This window comes from Lynx rufus, unplaced genomic scaffold, assembly GCF_022079265.1.
Source record: "Lynx rufus isolate CCGP_SWC_20201006 ecotype Redwood Valley unplaced genomic scaffold, mLynRuf1.p SCAF_7, whole genome shotgun sequence".
NCBI lineage: Eukaryota > Metazoa > Chordata > Mammalia > Carnivora > Felidae > Lynx > Lynx rufus.
Window position 1 is genome coordinate 69087471 of NW_025814889.1, and position 20773 is coordinate 69108243.

A 20773-nucleotide genomic window follows, 5' to 3' on the forward strand; every position below is an offset into this window, starting at 1 on the left:
CCACCTTTTGGCATTTATCTTTTCTCTACTGAATCCATCCTCAGGCTCTGTATATTGTGGTAAGATAAAGCTTTGAGATGCTCTTGATCTATATTCTTGCAAGTTTAAGTACAACAGAAAAGACAAGTGTTCTTTTCCCAATAGTTTCAACAAAAGACTTGGGCCTGATTTTGATAGGCTTGAATTGGATCAAATACCCATCCTTAAAATAATCACTAAGGAAATAAAATACACTAATTTGCTAACATCTAGGTCGCATGCCTGCCCCTGCAGCTGGAATCAATCCTAAAAACATATAGAAGGAGAAGGATGTAATTCTGCACAAGAAATTTAGGGTCATGTTTCCAAAGAGAGAAAAAACGAGTGCCAGGTGGGCCAGAAATTCTTATACAATGTATCACCCTCTCATATTTTTATAAAACTGAATTAAATATAATTTGTAAACACTCATGAATAATGTTGATACATAAACACAATGGTCGATACATAAAAGTTTCTAATGCTGACTATAGTTCTTGGCACATAGTAGGTGCTAAGAAAATGTCAAGTGAATGAAGTGAATCAGTAAAAACTGATCTGGTAGAGTGATTCTTAGGATGAGTAATTTACAGATAATTTTCATTTATTTTCAGTTAACTCCCTGGTTAGCTTTCTTGTTGGCAGAGATTGTAAGAGACTAAGTGACATCTATTGTTTTTACAGCTTTCCGAATGTATCCTACTGAATCTAATACTATTATACTCAGGCACAAATATAGAAAAAGCAATTTCAGCCTGCATCTCAACCCACTATAGCAGTTAACTCATCCAACGAATGCATATGGGGCTTCAGTTAAGTTTCCAGACTATGCTGGTACTGAGAATGTAAACAAAATGACACGGCACCATCATCAAGAGCTGGATTTCTTTGTTTCATATGTAAGGATTATAGGACATAACAATAAACATAGCAAAGAACTGCTTATAGAATAGAAAAAGAAACAGGCAATTTAAAAGAGTAAGCAACTTAGCTAAATACATATTTGCTGATAGAAAAGAAAAATATAAGTGATAGTACTTTTCAAGAAGTTAGTAAGCATCTGTAAAATTCTGAGAGAATTTTAGGGGCTTTACTTAAGAAAGAGGGATGGGGAGGGATAGCATCCAGAAAGTATCATTTAAGCTAAGAGCTGAAAATGAGAAAGAACTTTATATGGAACTAGAGGGAGGAGCTGTTGAGAATTCAGGCTTGGCGTTTGTGCTAGAAAGTGAATCCCAGCTCTGCCTCTGACTTCCTGTGTGACTTTGGGAACATAACTTCTCTCTTTGCCTCATTCTCTTCATCAATAAAATGAAAATAATAGTAACTGTGTTAAATATTGATAAAATACTACTTTCCTCTAAGCCCTTGTCTTCTCTTGCATAAACTGATAACATTTCCCCCCCAGCCTTCCTGTCTCTTATCCCCTGCAACTCACCCATGATACTACTGCCAAAGCCATTTTTCCACACTGCAAATCAGACTGTTACTTCTTTTACAATGATTCGTCTTTACTTTTTGCAAATTATTTAGTACGGTGTGGCCATCCTTCCATGATATGGTCCTTGTCTACCTCTCCAGTTTTATTTTTCACCATGGCCCCTCACCACCCCTGTCTTAACCCTTAGATTTACACACATTAACTAAAAGTTCTTATAACTTGGCATGTTGGCTGCTAACTATCTCTGTAACCTTTGTGTAGTCAGTGTTCTCTGCCTGGAAATTTGGTTTTGGTGAATGCCAGAGTCAATTCTATTATCTCTTCCAACACACTCTTATTAGATTCTTCCAGCAGGCCCCAACCTAGAGCTGACCACCATACCAGATATATTGGATTTCCTCTTGCTCCACCCCAAGTGAATGATAGTAATGCTTTGTAGGTAAGCATATGGCAATGGGAATGATCTAATGAGGAAAGAGAAACTGATAATATAAGAGAAAGGGAATAACTGAAAGAGAAATACTCATGAAAAAAAATGTTAAAGGAGTGGCTTATAGAGCATGGGTGGAGACATCGGCCTTTGAGACAGTTGGGCCTCCCTTTTTCATTGTAATGGACAGCCCACAGCACAGATTGAGGTGAATTTGGATTGATACACTGAGTGGAAGGAAGAAGCAGCAGTTCCTATTTCATAGTTTCTTTTTTCTCCATGAAGCATGGGACGGGGTACTGGCTAAAAGTGAAGACAGAGAAGACACCATAGCAGATTCGCAGAGAAGGGGGGTATAAAATACCAGTCTGGGAGACTGGAAGGTTGAGGTAGTAATAATCTAGTGTCCAAAGGGCTGTGAGTCAAGGTCATCGATTGAAAGTGAGGAGGTCCTGTTGGAGATTTGAGAAGAGAGGAAGGGAAGTATAAAGTGATTGTCGGGCAGCATTGATGGTCAATTTGAGATTTGTGTTAATGAATTTACAGTGAGAGAGTCAGTGTGGTCAGCATCGATGTGCATTTCCCTACAGGACCATACAGCTGCTCAGGTGGGAAAGTGGGGAAGTAATATCTGGGTTCACTCATGATTGACTTTTTGCTGGATGATATGGTAGAAGCAGAGAATGACAAGGGAGTTGTAGATTTTTCGGAAAGATTGTCATGGGTAAGTGTGGTTCTAAGGCATGCAAAAAGAGATAGGAGGGCATGAAGGAATCATTGAGTGTGAAAAGTGGAAGAGTCAGTAGGTTCATGGTCTAGTGAAAGAGTAAACATGCTGAAGTGGGAATTCAAGACTACCTGTGCTGATCAGACAGTGGGTGCTGAAAATAGATATTTTAAAAGAAAAGCAACTATGGCAATGACCTTTTATGAATAGTCTTTTCTACACATTGTGTATGGCATGTTGAACAATTTTATGAGGACCTCCTCCCCCCAAAACTAACATATAAATCAGAAAGTCCAGCCACAAATGACTGTAGGTATTTAGCAATGGCATTAGTAAGCTAATCAATGATCATTTCCGTGTTTGTCCAAAACTCAGGAGTCAGCTGTGAATAATCCTGGACCTCAGGATTTTTATAAAGGTAAACCACATGATCCTAACACCTAAAAGCAACTGTTTTCTCTAAAGATACAACAAAAAAAATAACTGACATAAACAGAGATTTTCCCTAGTTTCCTCACATGCCATTGTTCTTTGTTTTAGATGGAGCAGGACTGTGTGAGAGGCCATTGAAAAACAGTTGTTCATACAGTTAGAATGATTTTCTAGTTGCCACAGCAGAGGTAACAATACATAATTGGAGTATCACTTCTCACATACCTTGAATTTGTTCCCTATTTCTATTCCTGGTCCAGAATTACTGATTACTGGCATCATGAATCTACCCTCTCCTGATTAACAATATAAACAAAATTAATTTTTTTGTGAAGGTATAAAATTCATTCAAAATAGGAAGTTTATCACTTCCTAAGGTGGCTCAAAACACACGATGAGAAGCAGACAACCTGGACCCAGAAAAATGTGATTTCTCTTATTTCCCAAAGGATCTAGGAAGCTCCTAAGAGGAGAAAATTGGAGTATTAAAATCTGCGTACGTTTCACAGCAATATCATTGATAAGGAAAAAATAGTTGATGAAGGACTTGAGTTAGGGATGTTAGTGGAAAGATGTTACCATATGACCTTACTTTTACCCTACTGTCTCTATAGAAACATGATTTACTTACTAGTTGTAGCAACTTGTTTTAGATGTTTGGAGATGGGTGTGTGAACCTGTTGTTGCCATAGTGATGTGGGTATTCCAGGATTTTGTTATTTATTTCTTGCTAAGTATTATACCTGGTTTCCACTATCAAGATAATGATATTGAAGCCATATTTTCACAGTAGACTATCTAGCTTCCGTTAGCTGTGGGAGTTAAAGTTTTTATACTTCCCATTATTTCTTTGTTTTAAATAAGTTTTTGTTGGAACAACTCAGCATGGTATTCCACTAGTTACTAATCAACATTACAAAATGTAAGACAATGATATATGATTAATACTAAGCTTGTATAGTAGTGCATCTGTTGTCATATAAATATAAACCAGGAATATAAAATAAATTAAATAAAAATAAAATAAAATAAAATAAAATAAAATAAAATAAAAGGAAGATATGGATACAATAGACCCCTGTATCCCCTATTTCCTGTGATTATCAGTTGACATCAATGACCATCCTGTCTGGCCCTGGTTCATCTTCAGACTTACATAGTACTGATTGCCTCTGAAATTTTCTCTTCACGGCTTGGGCCTCAGAGCTCTTTAGGGTTTGGAAACAGTTTGCCTTAAAAGCCATTGAAGGTACTTTCAAGCCACATTCTTCCTCCAACAACATAGTCGTATCTAGAAAGCAAAAGTATGGATTGTTTTTTTTTCTTTTTAAGTTCCTGGTTTCTCGTTAGACCCAAAAATAAAATATGTAAAAGTTTCACAGTACTGTAGGGCAACTGATTTATGTATAAATCCCATTCTTTCTATGATTGGAAGGATGTTTCACGGCAAGCTTTACTAACTTTAACCTTCTACTCCACCCTCAGTTTCCATGCAATTAGTTTCTCACAGGATTAGAAACTATGCTTTTATTTTTTAAAGGGACTTTATACATGTTCCCAAAACATAGCATCTTAAAGCACATTTAAGCCAGATGAATGTAGTTTTACCAGGTATATGAAGTGACTCTTCTACTCCAGTCACAAATGACTTCAGGATGGTTAGCAGCACCATCGTGCATGTCTGGCTTTGATTCGTATACACCTGTGAATTGTCTCTGTGGAGAAAATGTACAGAGGTAGCATTTCACTTTTATGTTTTTCATCAAACAGCTTGCTAGTGACAGAGGGAAAGGTATGAAAGTTGTTAGGGAAAACATTCTCTATTACCAGGAGGTTGTTTCTTCAGAAGTCAGAGGCTTGTGTGCTTTGTGAAAGGAATACTAAATTAAACCTGTACTAAAGAATTTCTTTCAGGTAATCAGGCTTTACAAAGCCACCTTTGCCTCATAAGAACAAAATGCTCCACAGGTAGCTGCTTAGAAGTTATTTCATCATAGAATTAAAGTCACTTTGATTCCAAAATGTATGCTTCTGTTGTACTAATAGGAAATAGGCAGTGTCTGAAACATTCTCAACCCAAGAACTAATGGCAAGTCCACATTCGTTACTGGTGTCGGATGGTTTGTGGGATCCAGGAAATCTCACTTGAGCCTCCTTCAGAGCCTGGAATCCTACCACCACAAGTTTAGTCCTTTGAATTAAGGCTTTGTATTTCCAGCCTTTATTAGTATAAGCCAAACCCTAAGTGGGCAACATTTAAAATCATTATTAATGCAAGAATCAGACTCTTAACTATAGAGAACAAATACATGGTTGCCCTAGGGTAGGGGGATGGGTGAAACAGGTGATGGGGATTAAGAGTATTTTATTACAATGACCACAGAGTAATGTATAGAATTGTTGGATCACTATATTGTACCCCTGAAATTAATATAACACCGTATGTTGAACATACTGGAATTAAAATTAAAAATCTAATGAAAAATAATTATTAGTGATGATCTCTTTAAGAAATAATTTGTCGGGGCGCCTGGGTGGCGCAGTAGGTTAAGCGTCCGACTTCAGCCAGGTCACGATCTCGCGGTCTGTGAGTTCGAGCCCCGTGTCAGGCTCTGGGCTGATGGCTCAGAGACTGGAGCCTGCTTCCGATTCTGTGTCTCCCTCTCTCTCTGCCCCTCCCCCGTTCATGCTCTGTCTCTCTCTGTCCCAAAAATAAATAAAAAACATTGAAAAAAAAAATTTAAAAAAAAGAAAAAAAAATTAAAAAAAAAGAAAGAAAGAAAGAAAGAAAGAAAGAATTTGTCAATTTTCTTTATATCCTAAGAGCTACTTGTGAGAGAATAGAAGATAACATTATATGCCCAATTTTTCTAGGGGATCGGTAAGATGGCAAACCTGAAATTCCAATGACTGCCTGGATAGGCATATCCCTAGGAACTCCACGCAGTTAGAAAGAAGTAGGAGGGTGCTGAGTGTCTTTAAAATGGGATGTCAAAAATAATATCAAAACAGGGAGGGGGACAAAACCGAAGAGACTCATAAATATGGAGATCAAACTGAGGGTTACAGGAGGGGCTGTGGGAGGGGGGATGGGCTAAATGGGTCAGGGGCATTAAGGAATCTACTCCTGAAATCATTGTTTCACTATATGCTAACTCATTTGGATCTTAATTTTTAAAAATAAAAAATAAAATTGAAAAAAAATGAGATGTCAAAATGAAAGATGGTGGAGGAAACTTTGAGACCTATTCTACACTTTTGCTTAGGTCCAATACGATGACCATATTGAAAAATTATGTTGGCCCAAGATCTTAGTCTTCTTTTCCTTGTGATTCTTGAGTAGATGCTTTGATCTGTGGCACTGAAATCTTATGGGTGGATTCTGCCTTTCTTATCTAAATAGATTGGTTCCATTTTATCGCAAAACATTTCATCGTGCAGCTTCTAAGCAAACACCAAAGCCGTGGCACGGCATTGAGAATGTAGAGAAAACACTCACAAAAGCAAAGCTCCTTCTACAAATGTCTTCCCACAGCACAGGGGATTTCTCCCCTGCTATTGGAAGGACACTGAAAGTCAATGCATTTTAGTTTTGACTACAGCTCCTCATTTGCTTTAATTTAAAGGTCCCAATCTCAGTTCTTTATGGAGTGTTTAGGTTTCCTTGTAGGTCTCTTAGGAATCATAAGCTTCTTTACTCTTTAACTGTATACTGCACTGCTGTAATTGAAGCTCTTTTGTTGTTGTAATTTCTTCCTAATGTTACAGTTTCAGTCAAGTGTTCTTTCCCTGTGGAGGCATTAATTATGCCCAGTTTTGAAAATACCCTTGCTTAGTATATACTTTTTACTTCCAGTGCCAAATCATACCACTGTTTCCTATTCTTCCCCAAGGTGAAAGGGTTTACCACCTTTTTTCTTTACTGTTTAGCACTCACCATGCCCTTTTTCACCAGTTAGAAAGTCATTCTTCATAGTTTTCTGAAGTTCACCAATTTATGGTACATATCTCAGGACAGAGGATCTAAATTTTGTTTTGTTTGCTATCAGCTATGAAATTATTGGTCAGTAGAGCTTATGAGGGTCTCCCCTGGCTAAGGATTTACCTATGGTTTATAGCATGTCATTAAAATCAAATGGTTATTTTCCAATGGCAAAGCCTTCACTGAGATATCAAATTGAAAGTATCCTTCTTCAAATGTAGCAGAGAATAGTGGAAAATATCCTCTTGTTTGAAGTTAGGTGATTTTTCTTTTATTTAGTCCTGGTAACTGTTTCAGATAAAACACAGTTAAATGGATTCTTACTATAATCAAACTTAATAACCTTCTTTTCATTCACATACACACATGCATACACACATACACACACAATCCATCTCCCACTAAAGAGGAAAGCCTACTTAATTATTTTTTTACAAAAAGTTATATACTCTTCATCCAATTAGGAACAAGTTCCCCATGATGAGAACATCAATTTGTCTTTTAGTGCTTGGAATTAAGCGATTTATCCTAAAGTCATCTGTTTCTGAGAGTAGTACAAGCCTATTTCATTATATAAAAATGAAGTACACTGAAATTTATTATTATTTTACTGAACATAAATCAGGAAATAGATTCAATATACATTACCTAAGGACTGACATTTCAAGCCCCTTAGCCATGTGTTTCAGTAAATGTGTTTCCATGTTCATTTACTGCTACATTTTGAATCATTGCCTCTGCCCATATGACTGCTGATGTCTCTCCCTTCAGCCTGAATGAACCCATTTCATTCCAAGGGTGAGAGCATCTACAAAATAATAGAAAACCTTGGCCTGAGCTACACAAAACACTTTCTTATTATCATACTGTACAAAACTCAAAAGAAGAATTGATAAAGTCCAATGTAGTATTTTTGTATTTGGACTTTGTTTTACTAAAATATAAATAAAATCACAGTAGCTCCCAATATTTTTATGAACATTTCTCTGCCTACTTTGACAGTCTCAGATATTTTATTGATTCCATCTTATTGATTTGTGCATATTTTATATTTTATTGTATAATTTTAAGGGTTTTCAGTTTATGATTTGATACAAAAGAATTGCACTTATCTCTCCAATTGTACAATGAAAATTTGAAACATTGGCTTGAATATACATACAGAAATACACATTGAAGGTAAATTTGGGTGATCCTGGTAACATAAGTTAATTTCAAATGCTGGGCAATAATTACGAAAAGCTCCCAACATGACCCGGAGAGTATCAGTGAGTTCTCCATTCTACTGTGGGATTTCTCTCTGAGATAAATGTCGTTCTATGTGTGTTTTTCTCTCAGGAGGTCGAGCTGTGTCGTGTTAGCAGTCAAGAGAAGCTGGGCCTGACAGTCTGTTACCGAACGGATGATGAAGAAGACACGGGCATTTATGTCAGCGAGGTAAGAAATGCCGAGGAGGGTAAGGAGGGGGAGGGAGACTCTGAGGAATGGAGTCAAATGACTGGCAATGAGAAAATCCTTGGGAGGCTTGAATGTGAAGAATTGGCCATGTTCCAGAACTTGTCACTTTCAATTAGGAAAGTAAATTATGTTGCCCAGGTAATGTAATTATTATCAGCCTGTTTAATGTGGACAGTTTCACCACAGAATCCCAGTAAGGAAAAGTGCGAAAATGGGAACATTGCCTGAATTTGAATAAATTCCCTAAGGATGCAGAAATTCAAGCAAAGTTTTCGATGAGAAAACGTTTGTCCTTCCATTCCCTTTATCAGTGCTGTTAACAAGAGCACTAATTGCGTGTTAAATCTAATATCACAGATGTCACTCTGTGTCACAGATTTTACTCTGCTGGCAGGATTGATAAACTTGAATATCCAAGGAGTGTATCTATAAGTTTGTTTTATTCAACCCCATAATCACTGTCAGAAAGTGAGATACTTAAATGTGAAACATTCTTAGTGTTAATTACCTTGGAAAAACCGTGAAGCAAAATTTATTATTATAGGTGACTTTTTAAGACTCCCAAAAGAATCATTTTGAGAGTAGTAGGGTGTAATTTATTTTAATGATATGTACACATGACTAAAAATTATATACATGCAAACACACATATAGATGCATTTGTATTGTCTAATTCCTCCATATATATGTATACACACGCATATATATGGGTGAAACTGTCTATGTATGTATGTATATGTGTGAAAAAGAAGTTAGAGAAACTAGATACTAATTGACATCCCATGCTGTTTCAAGTGTTCTTGGCCATGATCTTAAAATCATTACCTAACTTATTCAGCTTCAGCTTCCTCAACTAGAAACTTGGTACAATGCCTATCTCATCGCTTTTATAGAGGTGTTTAGAATATGGGAAAGATAACGTATTTAATGCACTTTGAAAACTACACAGCTCTATAAATGTAAATGTTACTCTTTATCACTTTACTGACTGGCTCCTGCAATGGAAAAATCTCTAGAGAATATTTGACTGATATACCTCTTTTAAGTGGACAGCTATAAGTCTTCTAATTATGGTGAGGAAGTAGAGGGAAATACCTGCAGAATTGTCCTTTGTAATATGTACCGAGGTACAGATGTCGACGTTAAGCACTAGGTTGATTACAGTTCTGCAGGTAAAGTTTTAGATTGTGAATGGCTTCTCAATAGGATACAGTTAATTAATCATGCCTCACTTCCCTCTATTGAGTCTCTTATTTACTATTTAAATATGTCAGCTTTGGAGCTTAACTTTCCAGGGATAATAAAGAAGCCACAGGAATTGAACATATGTACTTGGAAGAAATATTTTCCTTATACATCTTACATGTAATTATAGTGTCTTTGTTCTTAATTGATCACTTAAAATTCACTTATTAGGTGGATAAGAAAGTAATATCTAAAATCTGGACAGGATGGATCAACCTCATGGCTACACTTGAAATACTTTGCTTGAAATAAAAGTTTTGATGTAATAAGTTCAAATAAATGGCTTAGAGCCATCATGTAAAATGTGATAGATGGTATTACCCCCAGTGAACTGTGTTTGGCCCATTAAAATGTTGGTAAACTCTAAATAGAGTCTTAAATATCTATTTATTCTAAAATAACTTATAGTTAATAACTTTACCCTATAATGTAAGGTAGAGCCTAGTAATAATCTACATGGATAGGATTTTTTTTCATTTTTTGAGCAACATCAATTATAAATCTCTATAAATTAATGTGCTCATGAGACAGAAATTTCTTTAATAAGTATGGACTTATTGTATAGCTGTCAGCTTTTCTAAGACCGCTAAACCAGGATTTAAAGATCACTCTAGTAGAAAGCAAATTTCCTAAGTCCAGAGAATTCTAGTATTAACATCTGCTGAAGATCATGTCCGCTGAAGACTATACCTGACAGTCTGTATACAGAAATGAGTGAATGGATGTAAAAAAAAAAAAAAAAAAGAAGGAGAAGGGAGAGGAGAGGAGGGGAGAAGAGGGGAGAAGAAGGGAGAGAAGAAAGAAAGAAAGAAAGAAAGAAAGAAAGAAAGAAAGAAAGAAAGAAAGAAAGAAAGAGAAAGAAAGAGCAAAGAAAAAAGAAAAGAAAAGAAAAGAAAAGAAAAGAAAAGAAAGAGGAGGGAGGGAAGATGGAAGGAAGGAGAGAGAGAAAGAATGGAGGGAGGAGGGAGGGGTGGAAGGAGGAAGGGAGGAAAGAGGAAAAGGGAGGGAGAGAGAGAAGAATGGTCTTCAAATTAAGTTCTACTCTAGTTCTCTTTAATTGTATTATTATTAATAATAAAGTAGTCGATTTATATCAGTGATATTTGACAGAAAAATTTGACATGCATTGTGTAAATCAGTAGAGAATTTTGAACCAGGTTACTAAACATATTTTTAACCATATTTTTAAGTTTCTGGGGAAATATTGCATATCCAATTGAAGATGTGGGTTTTCTCCATTACAGGTAGATCCAAATAGCATTGCTGCCAAAGATGGCCGAATTCGAGAAGGGGATCGTATTTTGCAAGTATGTGGCATAGTCATTTCCTCTAGTTTCCTACTATTTGTTCAGTAGTTTCAATTCTATTTAGTATTTTATAAAAAACTAGGAAAAGAATTTGTCTTTTCTAGATATTAACATTCACAAAACACGAAGCTATCAAGTAAAAATGTTTTTTAAATGAGGATGGTACCATTCATTAAGAATTATTAGCTAATAATTAGTGATTGAGGCATCATCTCTGGACTTGGATAACTCCTCTTCACCTTCCAGCACCACCACTAACCCAAGCACATTATTTAACCTCTCATCGTAAGCCTGTTTCCTCATCTTAAAAAATGATAATAATAAAACGTATTGTTGCAAAGGTTAAATGTGATTATGCATGTGATATGCTTCGCACACGGCATGGTGAGTAATAAACATTAACTTGTATTACTACCAGCAGCGGCAGCATCAGTTACTGCTGCCTTTTCCAGAATAAATTAGGTAAACATGGATTCCTGTGTTCCATTGCTATATGAAAGTCTAGAAGTCTGAAGAATTTTATTTGTTGCTGGGGATGGGTGGAGTGGAACACCTTCTTTTCCTCATGGAAGTGTGAAAACATAGAGACTATTTAAATTTCAGTTTAAAGATGATGAGCAGCTCATAAGAGAGGAGGTGGAGCTGGTAAGAATTCCAGGCCAAATTAGGAATAACCCTGAATGCCAGTTTCCGCCCTAAACCCACCTTGACCCCCTCTGTCTCCTCTGAGTCCTTTCCCATGCAGAATGGCTACAGAAAGACACACAACTCCCCAGCTTTTGTGTCCAGATTAATCCAAGATAATAACAGAGGCCTGTCAGGGTTGAGTTTCACTGCAGATCACAACTACGAAATGGGGAAGATGACTTAAAAGCCGAAGTGAGGGAGCTATAAACTGTTAAAACATTCTGCATAGCTTTTAGTCTTTGTGATAGACCTACAGTTCTATTTCTCCTTCCTAAATGCAAACCCCTGAAGAATGTTTCTTTGCATTTGACGCGAATGGATTCAACACTGTGCCTAGAATGAAGGCTTCAAAAATAGACAAGATGCCATCCCAGCATTTGGGGCACTCCAGGGGTAGTTAGGAAGACAGCTGCATACACAGATGATTACGATGCAGTGTGGCATTGTCATGATAGAAGTGTGCTCACGCTGCCCTGGGCACATACCAGAAGGTTATTCTGCCCAGCCTTCTGTTAGTCTTTCCTTTCTTCGGGGTACCACTCACTGATTCACAGCACTTCTTCATACCCTTCCTCTTCTCTAGCTAGATGCTGCGGAACTCCTTTTCCATCAAGGAGCCTATACTAAGGCTCCAATTAGGAAAGAATAAAAGTATGAATTAGTGGTCATTCATGGTCCTACTAATTTTTCAGAAACTTCAAGAATATGTAACTTCTATTTCTATTGCTCCCTAAGTGGCGACCTGTAGTTTAAAAAAATGGAATGAATGCGTCATAGGCTGTATCAGGGGAAGGGAAATCAGGTAACCAAGGCACAGTCTTGTTTGCTACCATATTTTCGATGTCTTTCTCAATCACACATGAATAAATGAATGAATGAAACATAGGTATTTAGTGGAAAAGGTAATAGGATAGATGAATCAAATCTGTAATAAAGCTTTACTGACACAGCCTCATTAAAAAATAAGGGCACATTTTTTTGTGTGAATCACCCAGATGATGAAACCTCCAAACATATTATTATTATTTTGATTTGGAAGTAATTATAAATGTATTGTTCACCTTGTTGACATCTACAGTTGAAAATACTCAGTTGAAAAGAATGTAACCTTTTTTTTAAATGTTTGTTTAATTTTGAGAGAGAGCACAAGCGGGGGAGGGGCAGAGAGGGAGGGGAACAGAGGATCCAAGGCGGACTCTGTGCTTATAGCAGAGAGCCCGATGCAGAGCTTGAAGTCAGAAACCAAACTGTGGGATCATAACCCTGAGCCAAAGTCAGATGCTCAACTGACTGAACCACCCAGCTGCTCCAAAAAGAATGTAACCTTCTTTTGATGCTCAAGGGTCTGTTGTGCCCAGCAATCATTGCACAATGCAAGAATACAACAAAAGACTCAGTGGCTAAAAGGTCTGGAAGATTTTGTGCACCAATATAAAATCACCATAGTTGGCTACGTTTTCCAATGTGTTGGGTCTATTTTTTGTCATGTTTCTCTTGTTTCCAGTCATCACTCCTTTCTCTGACCATCTACTCTCCACATTTGACACCTTGTACTGCACCCTCACTGGCTCCCTTCCTAATGCAGCTAACCACTGCCCCATAAGGTAGATATACAAATGCAGTTATTAAAATTGCATCTATTAGTTCTCAGAGTAGAGGTAGATCAAAATAAAGTACATGTGTTTTCATATGTGCATACTATATATTTTGACACTTCCTTATTCGTGGCTATATTAGAGGCAGATAAAGTTTTCTGATACAATATTTGCAGGATAATAAGGCATTCCTTAATGGAGTGGGTTCATTGAAGAAACAACAGCAGAATTGACAAAATTCCGTTGTCTGCCTGATTACTTTATATTCAGTGACAAATATGTCTCACTTAATGAACAAATACATGTCACATTAAAAAGCCTAGAATTCAAGTCTATTTGCACACACAGAAAACAAAGAGTCTTAAGGGTAATGCTGAAATTATATTAAATAAAACTGTGACAAAATTGTACCCATAGACAAATAGCTCCCATATGGTTGATGAGGAGATTATGGGATACCCTGTAATGAGCAATTAATGACTCCTGTCTCAGGGAGATGAGAGGGAGAGAACGAGAGGATTTACTTCTTATCCTTGGAGTTTCCTGGCTGGCTTTTATTTAAATGAATCTCTTTAGGGCAATTGTGGTTTTAATTTCCTGTTCATGATGACCTAAGTAGAGTATTTCTATGGTCTGGTCCTCACTGTGAAACTAAAATTTTCTAAATGTACTGTATCATGGGACCTCACCCAGTGGCACCACCTACACAGATACATCGGATTGGCCCAAGGTAGGGATTATACAGAAGAAAAACCATCAACCACTTTCATGAGAGCATGTTCTAGATCTCATGTGTTCTTCTTCTGCAAGCCATCAAGTGTTCTGTCTTCCATGCCGTCGCCACACACTTGTGGTATCAGATGTGTCCTCAGGAATTAATATGGGGAAGTCCTCTCACAAAATTGCAATGCTGAGTGAAGACAAGCATTTCTGAGCCCCAGAGAGAAAAGATTAAAGACAACCTACGTGATCGGAGTGCTGTATTCTCATTTTCTCCTTGGGATAGTGAGCGTAGCAACAGTGCATGTCGCAGCCTGATCTCATGTTGGCCAAAAACGTCAGCCATGTTCCTAAGGATTACTCTGACAAAATCCTGCAAAAAACTCAAGCAGTGGAACAATAAGACTTCAAATGAGCTTTCTCTCTCTTTCTCTGCCCTACACCTAAACTTATTTCCAGCATTTGTTCTTACTTTTTTACTTTCTTCCCCTTAGATAACTGTTCCCCGCCCCCCACTTCTGTTCTTTCCACTTCTATATCTCTGTACATTATTCACCTTCTTTCCATACTAAAATATAAGCTCACTTGAAATAGATCGTTCCTCTTTTGCCTTAGATCCTGGATTTTCAAATACATTCCATAGGTGGTGCCAAGAATTTTAGTTGCCCACCCACCTCTGGTACTTGCTAATATAGGTAACGTAAAATTTGGCACATTCAAGCAAAAAAGCTATATTAAACCATCTCTAGGCTTTTAGGGTTTTTGCACACATGTGCACATACACACACACATACACACACACACACACTCACGCACACACAGCAGATTGGGCCCAATGTGAGATTTTGGCTGATTTGTAATACCATGAAACTCTTCTAAGCCAAGGCAATATCTGCTTTGAAGTCAATGTTTACATATGCCCAGACACAGATAATAAGACAAGACCTATTTTCTAGCACAAATTTTCCTCCTTGTAACAAAAGGTACATGTTGCCTTTCTCCTGGTTCTCTTTCCCTCTCTTTTCTTAAAATTAAAGTCTTCCATTAAACTGTGGTGTCACACTGACACATCTATCTCATCTCCTCCCTGTGATTCTCGGTCCTTCACCTTTATGTCTGCCTGGTGTTGTCATGCACAGCAAACTGCCTTCCCACGAACAGCCCTGTAGCCACAAGCCATCCTTCAGGAACAAAAGCAAATGAAGGTTGAAAGCTCTATCTGATTCCATTCCTCAAATCTTTTCATTCTTTGCTGAAACCCATGGCTGCATTTCTTGCCCCAATATCAGTCTGGGTGTCAAACTCATGTCCTGAGTTCAAGAGGATCTACCAACCGGTGGGCTAAAGACACATTTTTGAAAGAGGAACGATAAATTACATTTTAACACCAGATTTCTATGGTGAATTCATTTCATTCCACCCATGATTCTGGGTGTAAATGTGTTTCTACAACATGGGATCTGTCCTTTCAGGACAAGGCATAGTGCGAGGACTGGAGACCATAACTCTGGTCATGCTGAGTTCACAGAGGAGACAGATGAGTACCAACTGTAATGGGGCTGAAAATCTAAAACAACCACATTGTTTCTTGATGGTTCTTGAAGAGTTAGAAATACATATGAGATAGATGTATAGAGTACTAAACCACCTTTACCACTATGGACTTAATTACTGTGCATGAATTTTAATATATTTGCTCTGTTTAGAAGAAAACAATCTTTCCTGTATGGAGGATTGAAATATAGACATCAATGATGTTATAGTAGTAATAATAATAATAATACTAGCAAGAACAGTAACATCAATAGCACCACGTGGCAACCTAGAGCACTTCCTGTTTACCAGGCACTTGTTTCAACCCTAGACATGTATTGACTCATTTAATCCTTACAAGAACACTCTGAGGAAGGCACTAGTATCTGCACTTTCATATAGGGACCATCATAGTAACATCAAATAAACATGAATGAAGAGTATTTAGGATAGTGGTAAATGAACTTCAAATGCAGAATTTAGATGTATATACTTGAGCAAATAAAAGTAATGAGAATTAGATTTCAAATAGAAAAGGTGAAGAGAAGCTGTGGGAGAACATCCACCTCCATCTTCCTAGGAGCAAACATGCCAACAGTGGAGGGAAGATGAATGATTAGGTCCGTGATTAATACACAAATAGATGCATTGCAGACACAGTGTTAAGAATTACTATGAAATGGATGTAAACCCCCAAAGCTCAAAGAAAGTAAACATTTTCAAGTCCTTATTTTCAGACTACACCGAACTGGGGAGGGGGGAGGTGTAGTGGAATCCATCACTGCCAATTTATCTTCATTTGAGAAAAAGCCTTGGATTCAGTACAAAAATAGCTTTTCAGATGTATATTTATGAAAAACCACAAAATACCCTTTCCTATCATTAGTTACCATTTTGGAATCCTAGCTTCTGTTTTCTAATTTGATGAGTTTTATTGTGAGTTGCCAAAAAAAAGGAAATGCGCTTGAAACTTGTAAAAGCTGAATTTCCTATCCACATTTACAAGTGAAAAACAAAGGTGATATGCATTTGATCAGAGTAAGAAAATACAACATATGGTTGTATGATTCCCCCCCCCAGACTCTTATTTTCTGCTTTCTTTGTGTTCAGTATGTATGATAAGAGTCCAGGAATAAGAATAATTTACTGTGGTCCAAAGTTAAGATTCCTGGGCTTTGATAATTATATGTCCTTGTGTATCAGCCAGAATCCCAGAATCATCCAGAATCCCAGAATCCCAGAAACGAGGAGAAAATTCTCACTAGTCTACTTCATGCTTTTCAGCAGAAATCCGTAGTGAAAAATGTTACTTATTGAAAAATTAGTCAGTACAGCCACATTTTCTATTTAATTTACTGAAATAATTAATATTTATTTTAGATAGAATTACTTGACCTCTTCAACTAAAATTTCTTTCTGCATATTTTGATTATGTGCTATGGATCAAAAAATCTCATTGTCTCCATGGATTTGAACAATCAATAAAATAAAATAAATATAAAATATCCGAAGAAAGTCCAGTTAACTTGGAGCTAAATACATTTGAACCTGAAAATGTAGCTTACCATACAAACTTCAGGAATCTTATTTGCTCTGTCTGTAGAACTTAGAAAAAGGAAAAATATATGTGTGTGTGTGTGTATCTATCTATATATATAGATATATTGAATTCCACTGGAGTCTTTTTAATCCAAAGTTTACTCAAGCTTGGTTTCTTTCAAAAAGCCATTTTTACTCTGTATTAATTTTTAAAAAGTTAAGTATACTTAAGAGATGAGCCTTAAGAGATTTCGTTAGTTTTGTTGTTTGAGGAAATGGATGAATCTTAGAAAGAGCTGGAGTGTTGATGAGGATGTTACCGATGCACTGTTCCTTGTTTTGATTATTTAAGCAATTGAAAGAGATCCTGAGAGTGATTTGGGGCAACTGAGTCAGACCCACACAAATATGAGATGATTAAATGAAAATGCAATCAGCAGTGGCCTGGGAGCATTGCCTGGTGAGAGATAATACTGTAGCTCTCTAATTGGCTCATAGCAGGCATGCAGGATGACGGATTTCAGTTGTGGTATTGCCAGTCCTGCTTCCCCCAGCACTATTATCTCAGAGTGACACTTCCATTACTCTGAGCGGAGAAAGATGAACGTCACCTGTCAGGGGCTGGTTAATTGTGTTGCTAGATGTATGTTGCCAGGGCGCAGGTTGGACATTTATGAACATAACTGCTTCCTCTGATGTCCGCCATCCTTCAGGGATCGATATGGCTCTTACAGTAAGCGCGTAATTGAGTGAAGGCACTTACCACTGAGGGGCTGGAGATGAGCCCATTGTGTGAGCTTCATTGTCCATACGTTCACCATAAATGAGCTGATATTTGCCATTTATTGTGTGCAGCATTGTGGAAATGGAAACTAATGTGCCACTTTCATTTGTTTTCTAGATAAATGGGGAAGACGTCCAGAATCGAGAAGAAGCAGTGGCGTTGCTGTCGAGCGAGGAGTGTAAGAGAATCGTGTTGCTCGTCGCAAGGCCGGAGACTCAGGTCAGAACACAGATCCAAAATCTGGAGACTGAACTTCACATCCATTGTTTGCTCGTCTATATCAAATCAGTACTGTGTTTATTTGTAAAGCTGAGTACACAAGACATAATTAAGAGTCACCTTACCTAACCTACCAACCTGATCAACCTTATCTTTTTGAAAAAAGAAGGGAAAAAACATACAAAATGGAATCATTATTCTCTCCTTCCACTTGCCAGTTATTTGAATGAATTCATAAATGAAAAATGGTTGACGGTATGATTTTTAATTCTGTATGGATCCTTGCTCTAGGTTTCTATCTAAAAATATTTAATTGGCATATTAAGGTATCTTGAAGGAATCTTTAATGAGAGAATCATTAGCGTATCTAGCTATCAACTTAAATCTTTTTAGGACACCTTTATCAAATAAAGTGGCCAACATAGCATGGTGTAGTTCCATGTATAGTAAATGAATTTTTTCCAAGTTTAGGGTGACAAAAACATCTGTCCAGCCAAAACCAAGATGATAGCTTCTAGGGAAATTGCTTTTTATATCTTTACAGAGGGCGATGTCATGACAGTCAAGGAGAGGTAATATGGTGAAAGAAAAGTGCTGTTGGTCCTTCTTTTTATATTCTTTTTATACCCTGCCACAATGCAGAAAAGGATAGCACATCGTCACCCTTCTGTCCATCTGTCAGTAGTTTGAGTGAAGTTGGTTATATCACCATTTGTCTCCCAGGCTATTGATCTGATATTTCTCAAACTCAGTAACTACATACTATCTATAAATTACATTGAGTAAGTGTATTTCAGTGTCAGACCAAATCCTGTCTTGAATATAGTGGTTATAAAAGATCACCCTTTCGGCATATATTTCCTTTATGCCCTTGACCATTCTAAATGGTTCCCATAAAGCCTGCTATTGCCCAAGGCAGAGTAAAGTTACACACCTGAGGTGTCAGGAGTGGGGAAGGGAGCCTACATGACTGTGACACGACTGGCTGGACTGCCTATTTGGGAGTAAATTGAAAAATACGTATGAAATGTCACTAATTACCTGGAAATTTGGCAACCCAGTTAGTCTCACTGATCCCGTTTTCTTGAAAAAGAACAGAATAAAGGGATTAAACACATGTTAGTTAAATTCATGGTAAATTGAAGAGAACGGAGTAGTTATCCCTGTTATAGAAAAGATATTTTAATGTTTTAATGTGGGTTCCCTGCCTTTTCCATGTAACTGCTAGAGCACCTCATTAATTTAGAATTGAAGCATTTCCTTAAACCATGCCACAGAATGGCTATAATGGACTGTGGAAAGAATAGAAATTAATGACATAAGACTAGATCTATCGTTGATAGAATACATATGCTTGCTAGAACTGGTGGTATTTTCAAATATCTGGCTACACTCCTGATCCAGCAGGATCAATGTTGGAGGATGAATTTTCAAAGGAGACTTCCTTTCCACTGTTGAGGGGAAGATAACCATCCTGCCAAAATCGGGATCTGCTTTAGCCCCTCGATCCTAAAGAAACCTCATGCCACTGGAAGAAAGCTGATTGCCTTTAGAAAATCAGATTTCTATAAAAATAAGGAAAGAAAATGCATTTTAACACCAAATTTTTTAAAATGCAATTTAGGCAGTACATGCTATAAAATGCAAGAAAAAAGAAGACCAAAAAAAAAAAAACCATGCCTTTATATCACCTATATTTTTTAATCAATTTCAGTATATCTTATTATTGCATTTTTGGCATATGAATTTTATCGCAAGAGAATATGGAAGTTTTTTGTGTGCTTTCTCTAGGCTTTTTCTTTTTTTAATGTTTCAAATACTCTCTGCATTCTTGGAAATGATCTACAGATTTGCTGGGGGCAATATGGTACATCTGTGCAATATTTTTAACTAACTCATTTCTTTCATTCCCTGTCAACTTTCTTTCATTTTCTGCCCATTTTCCTCCTCAGACCATTAAAGATATTGCTATTCTGTCCTATTCCCCTTGGGACATTGGGACAGAGAGGGCTCCATAGGAACTTGTAAACACTACTTTTGAGACAATACAGGTTGTTCTTTTCCCTGAAATGCCATGTGTGTTCCGTACTGTGCAGACAGATCCCCCTGTTTCATAATAAGAGCCCTCCTTTCTCGCAGCTCGGCTCAAGGGAAAGGTCTGTCTGTGGCGTAGCCTGAAACTCAGACTGTCATGAATGTACATCTAGGTAGAAAGGGAGATACAACAGGGAAAGGAAGTGAGCAAGAAGGATCTCTCCTTACTTACTCTGCTGTGTATACCTCCAGCCTAGAGGAAAGACTTATCAGAGCAGACATACACTGACTACGGATGACGACTCAAGGATCTGTGGGATTAGTTAATAAGAAAAGAGTTATAGGGAATCATTAATTTCTACTGTTTGTTCTTCTTATCTTTCCCTTCATTTAAATTTCAGAAGACTCTATTCCATCATTCACTACTTCAGAGTAAGCAAATATTTTGTTTTGACCTGATTAAAGAAAAATCCCTTGGTGTGCTTATGAAAAGGAAACATTTCTAGGTTTACGTCATTTCTTTTGGAGTCTAGAGTTTGCAGCTTCATGAAACTTAAAACGGATTAGAGAATGTAAAGCTTGGACAATTATAAATTGAAATGGAATTGTTAGTCAGCTTAAT

The 20773-nt window shown here is 37.2% G+C and overlaps 1 protein-coding gene across 2 annotated transcripts in view; it reads left to right on the plus strand.

Moving 5' to 3' along the window:
• The window catches only part of PDZRN4 (PDZ domain containing ring finger 4), a 367762-nt gene that overhangs the window by 338965 nt on the left and 8024 nt on the right, over positions 1 to 20773 (plus strand). For both annotated transcript variants that reach the window (XM_047067077.1, XM_047067078.1), the window contains 3 exons: positions 8369 to 8467; positions 10978 to 11040; positions 18016 to 18117. In XM_047067077.1, coding sequence (XP_046923033.1) covers positions 8369 to 8467; positions 10978 to 11040; positions 18016 to 18117 — 264 coding nt within the window. The remainder of the gene's footprint in view (positions 1 to 8368; positions 8468 to 10977; positions 11041 to 18015; positions 18118 to 20773) is intronic.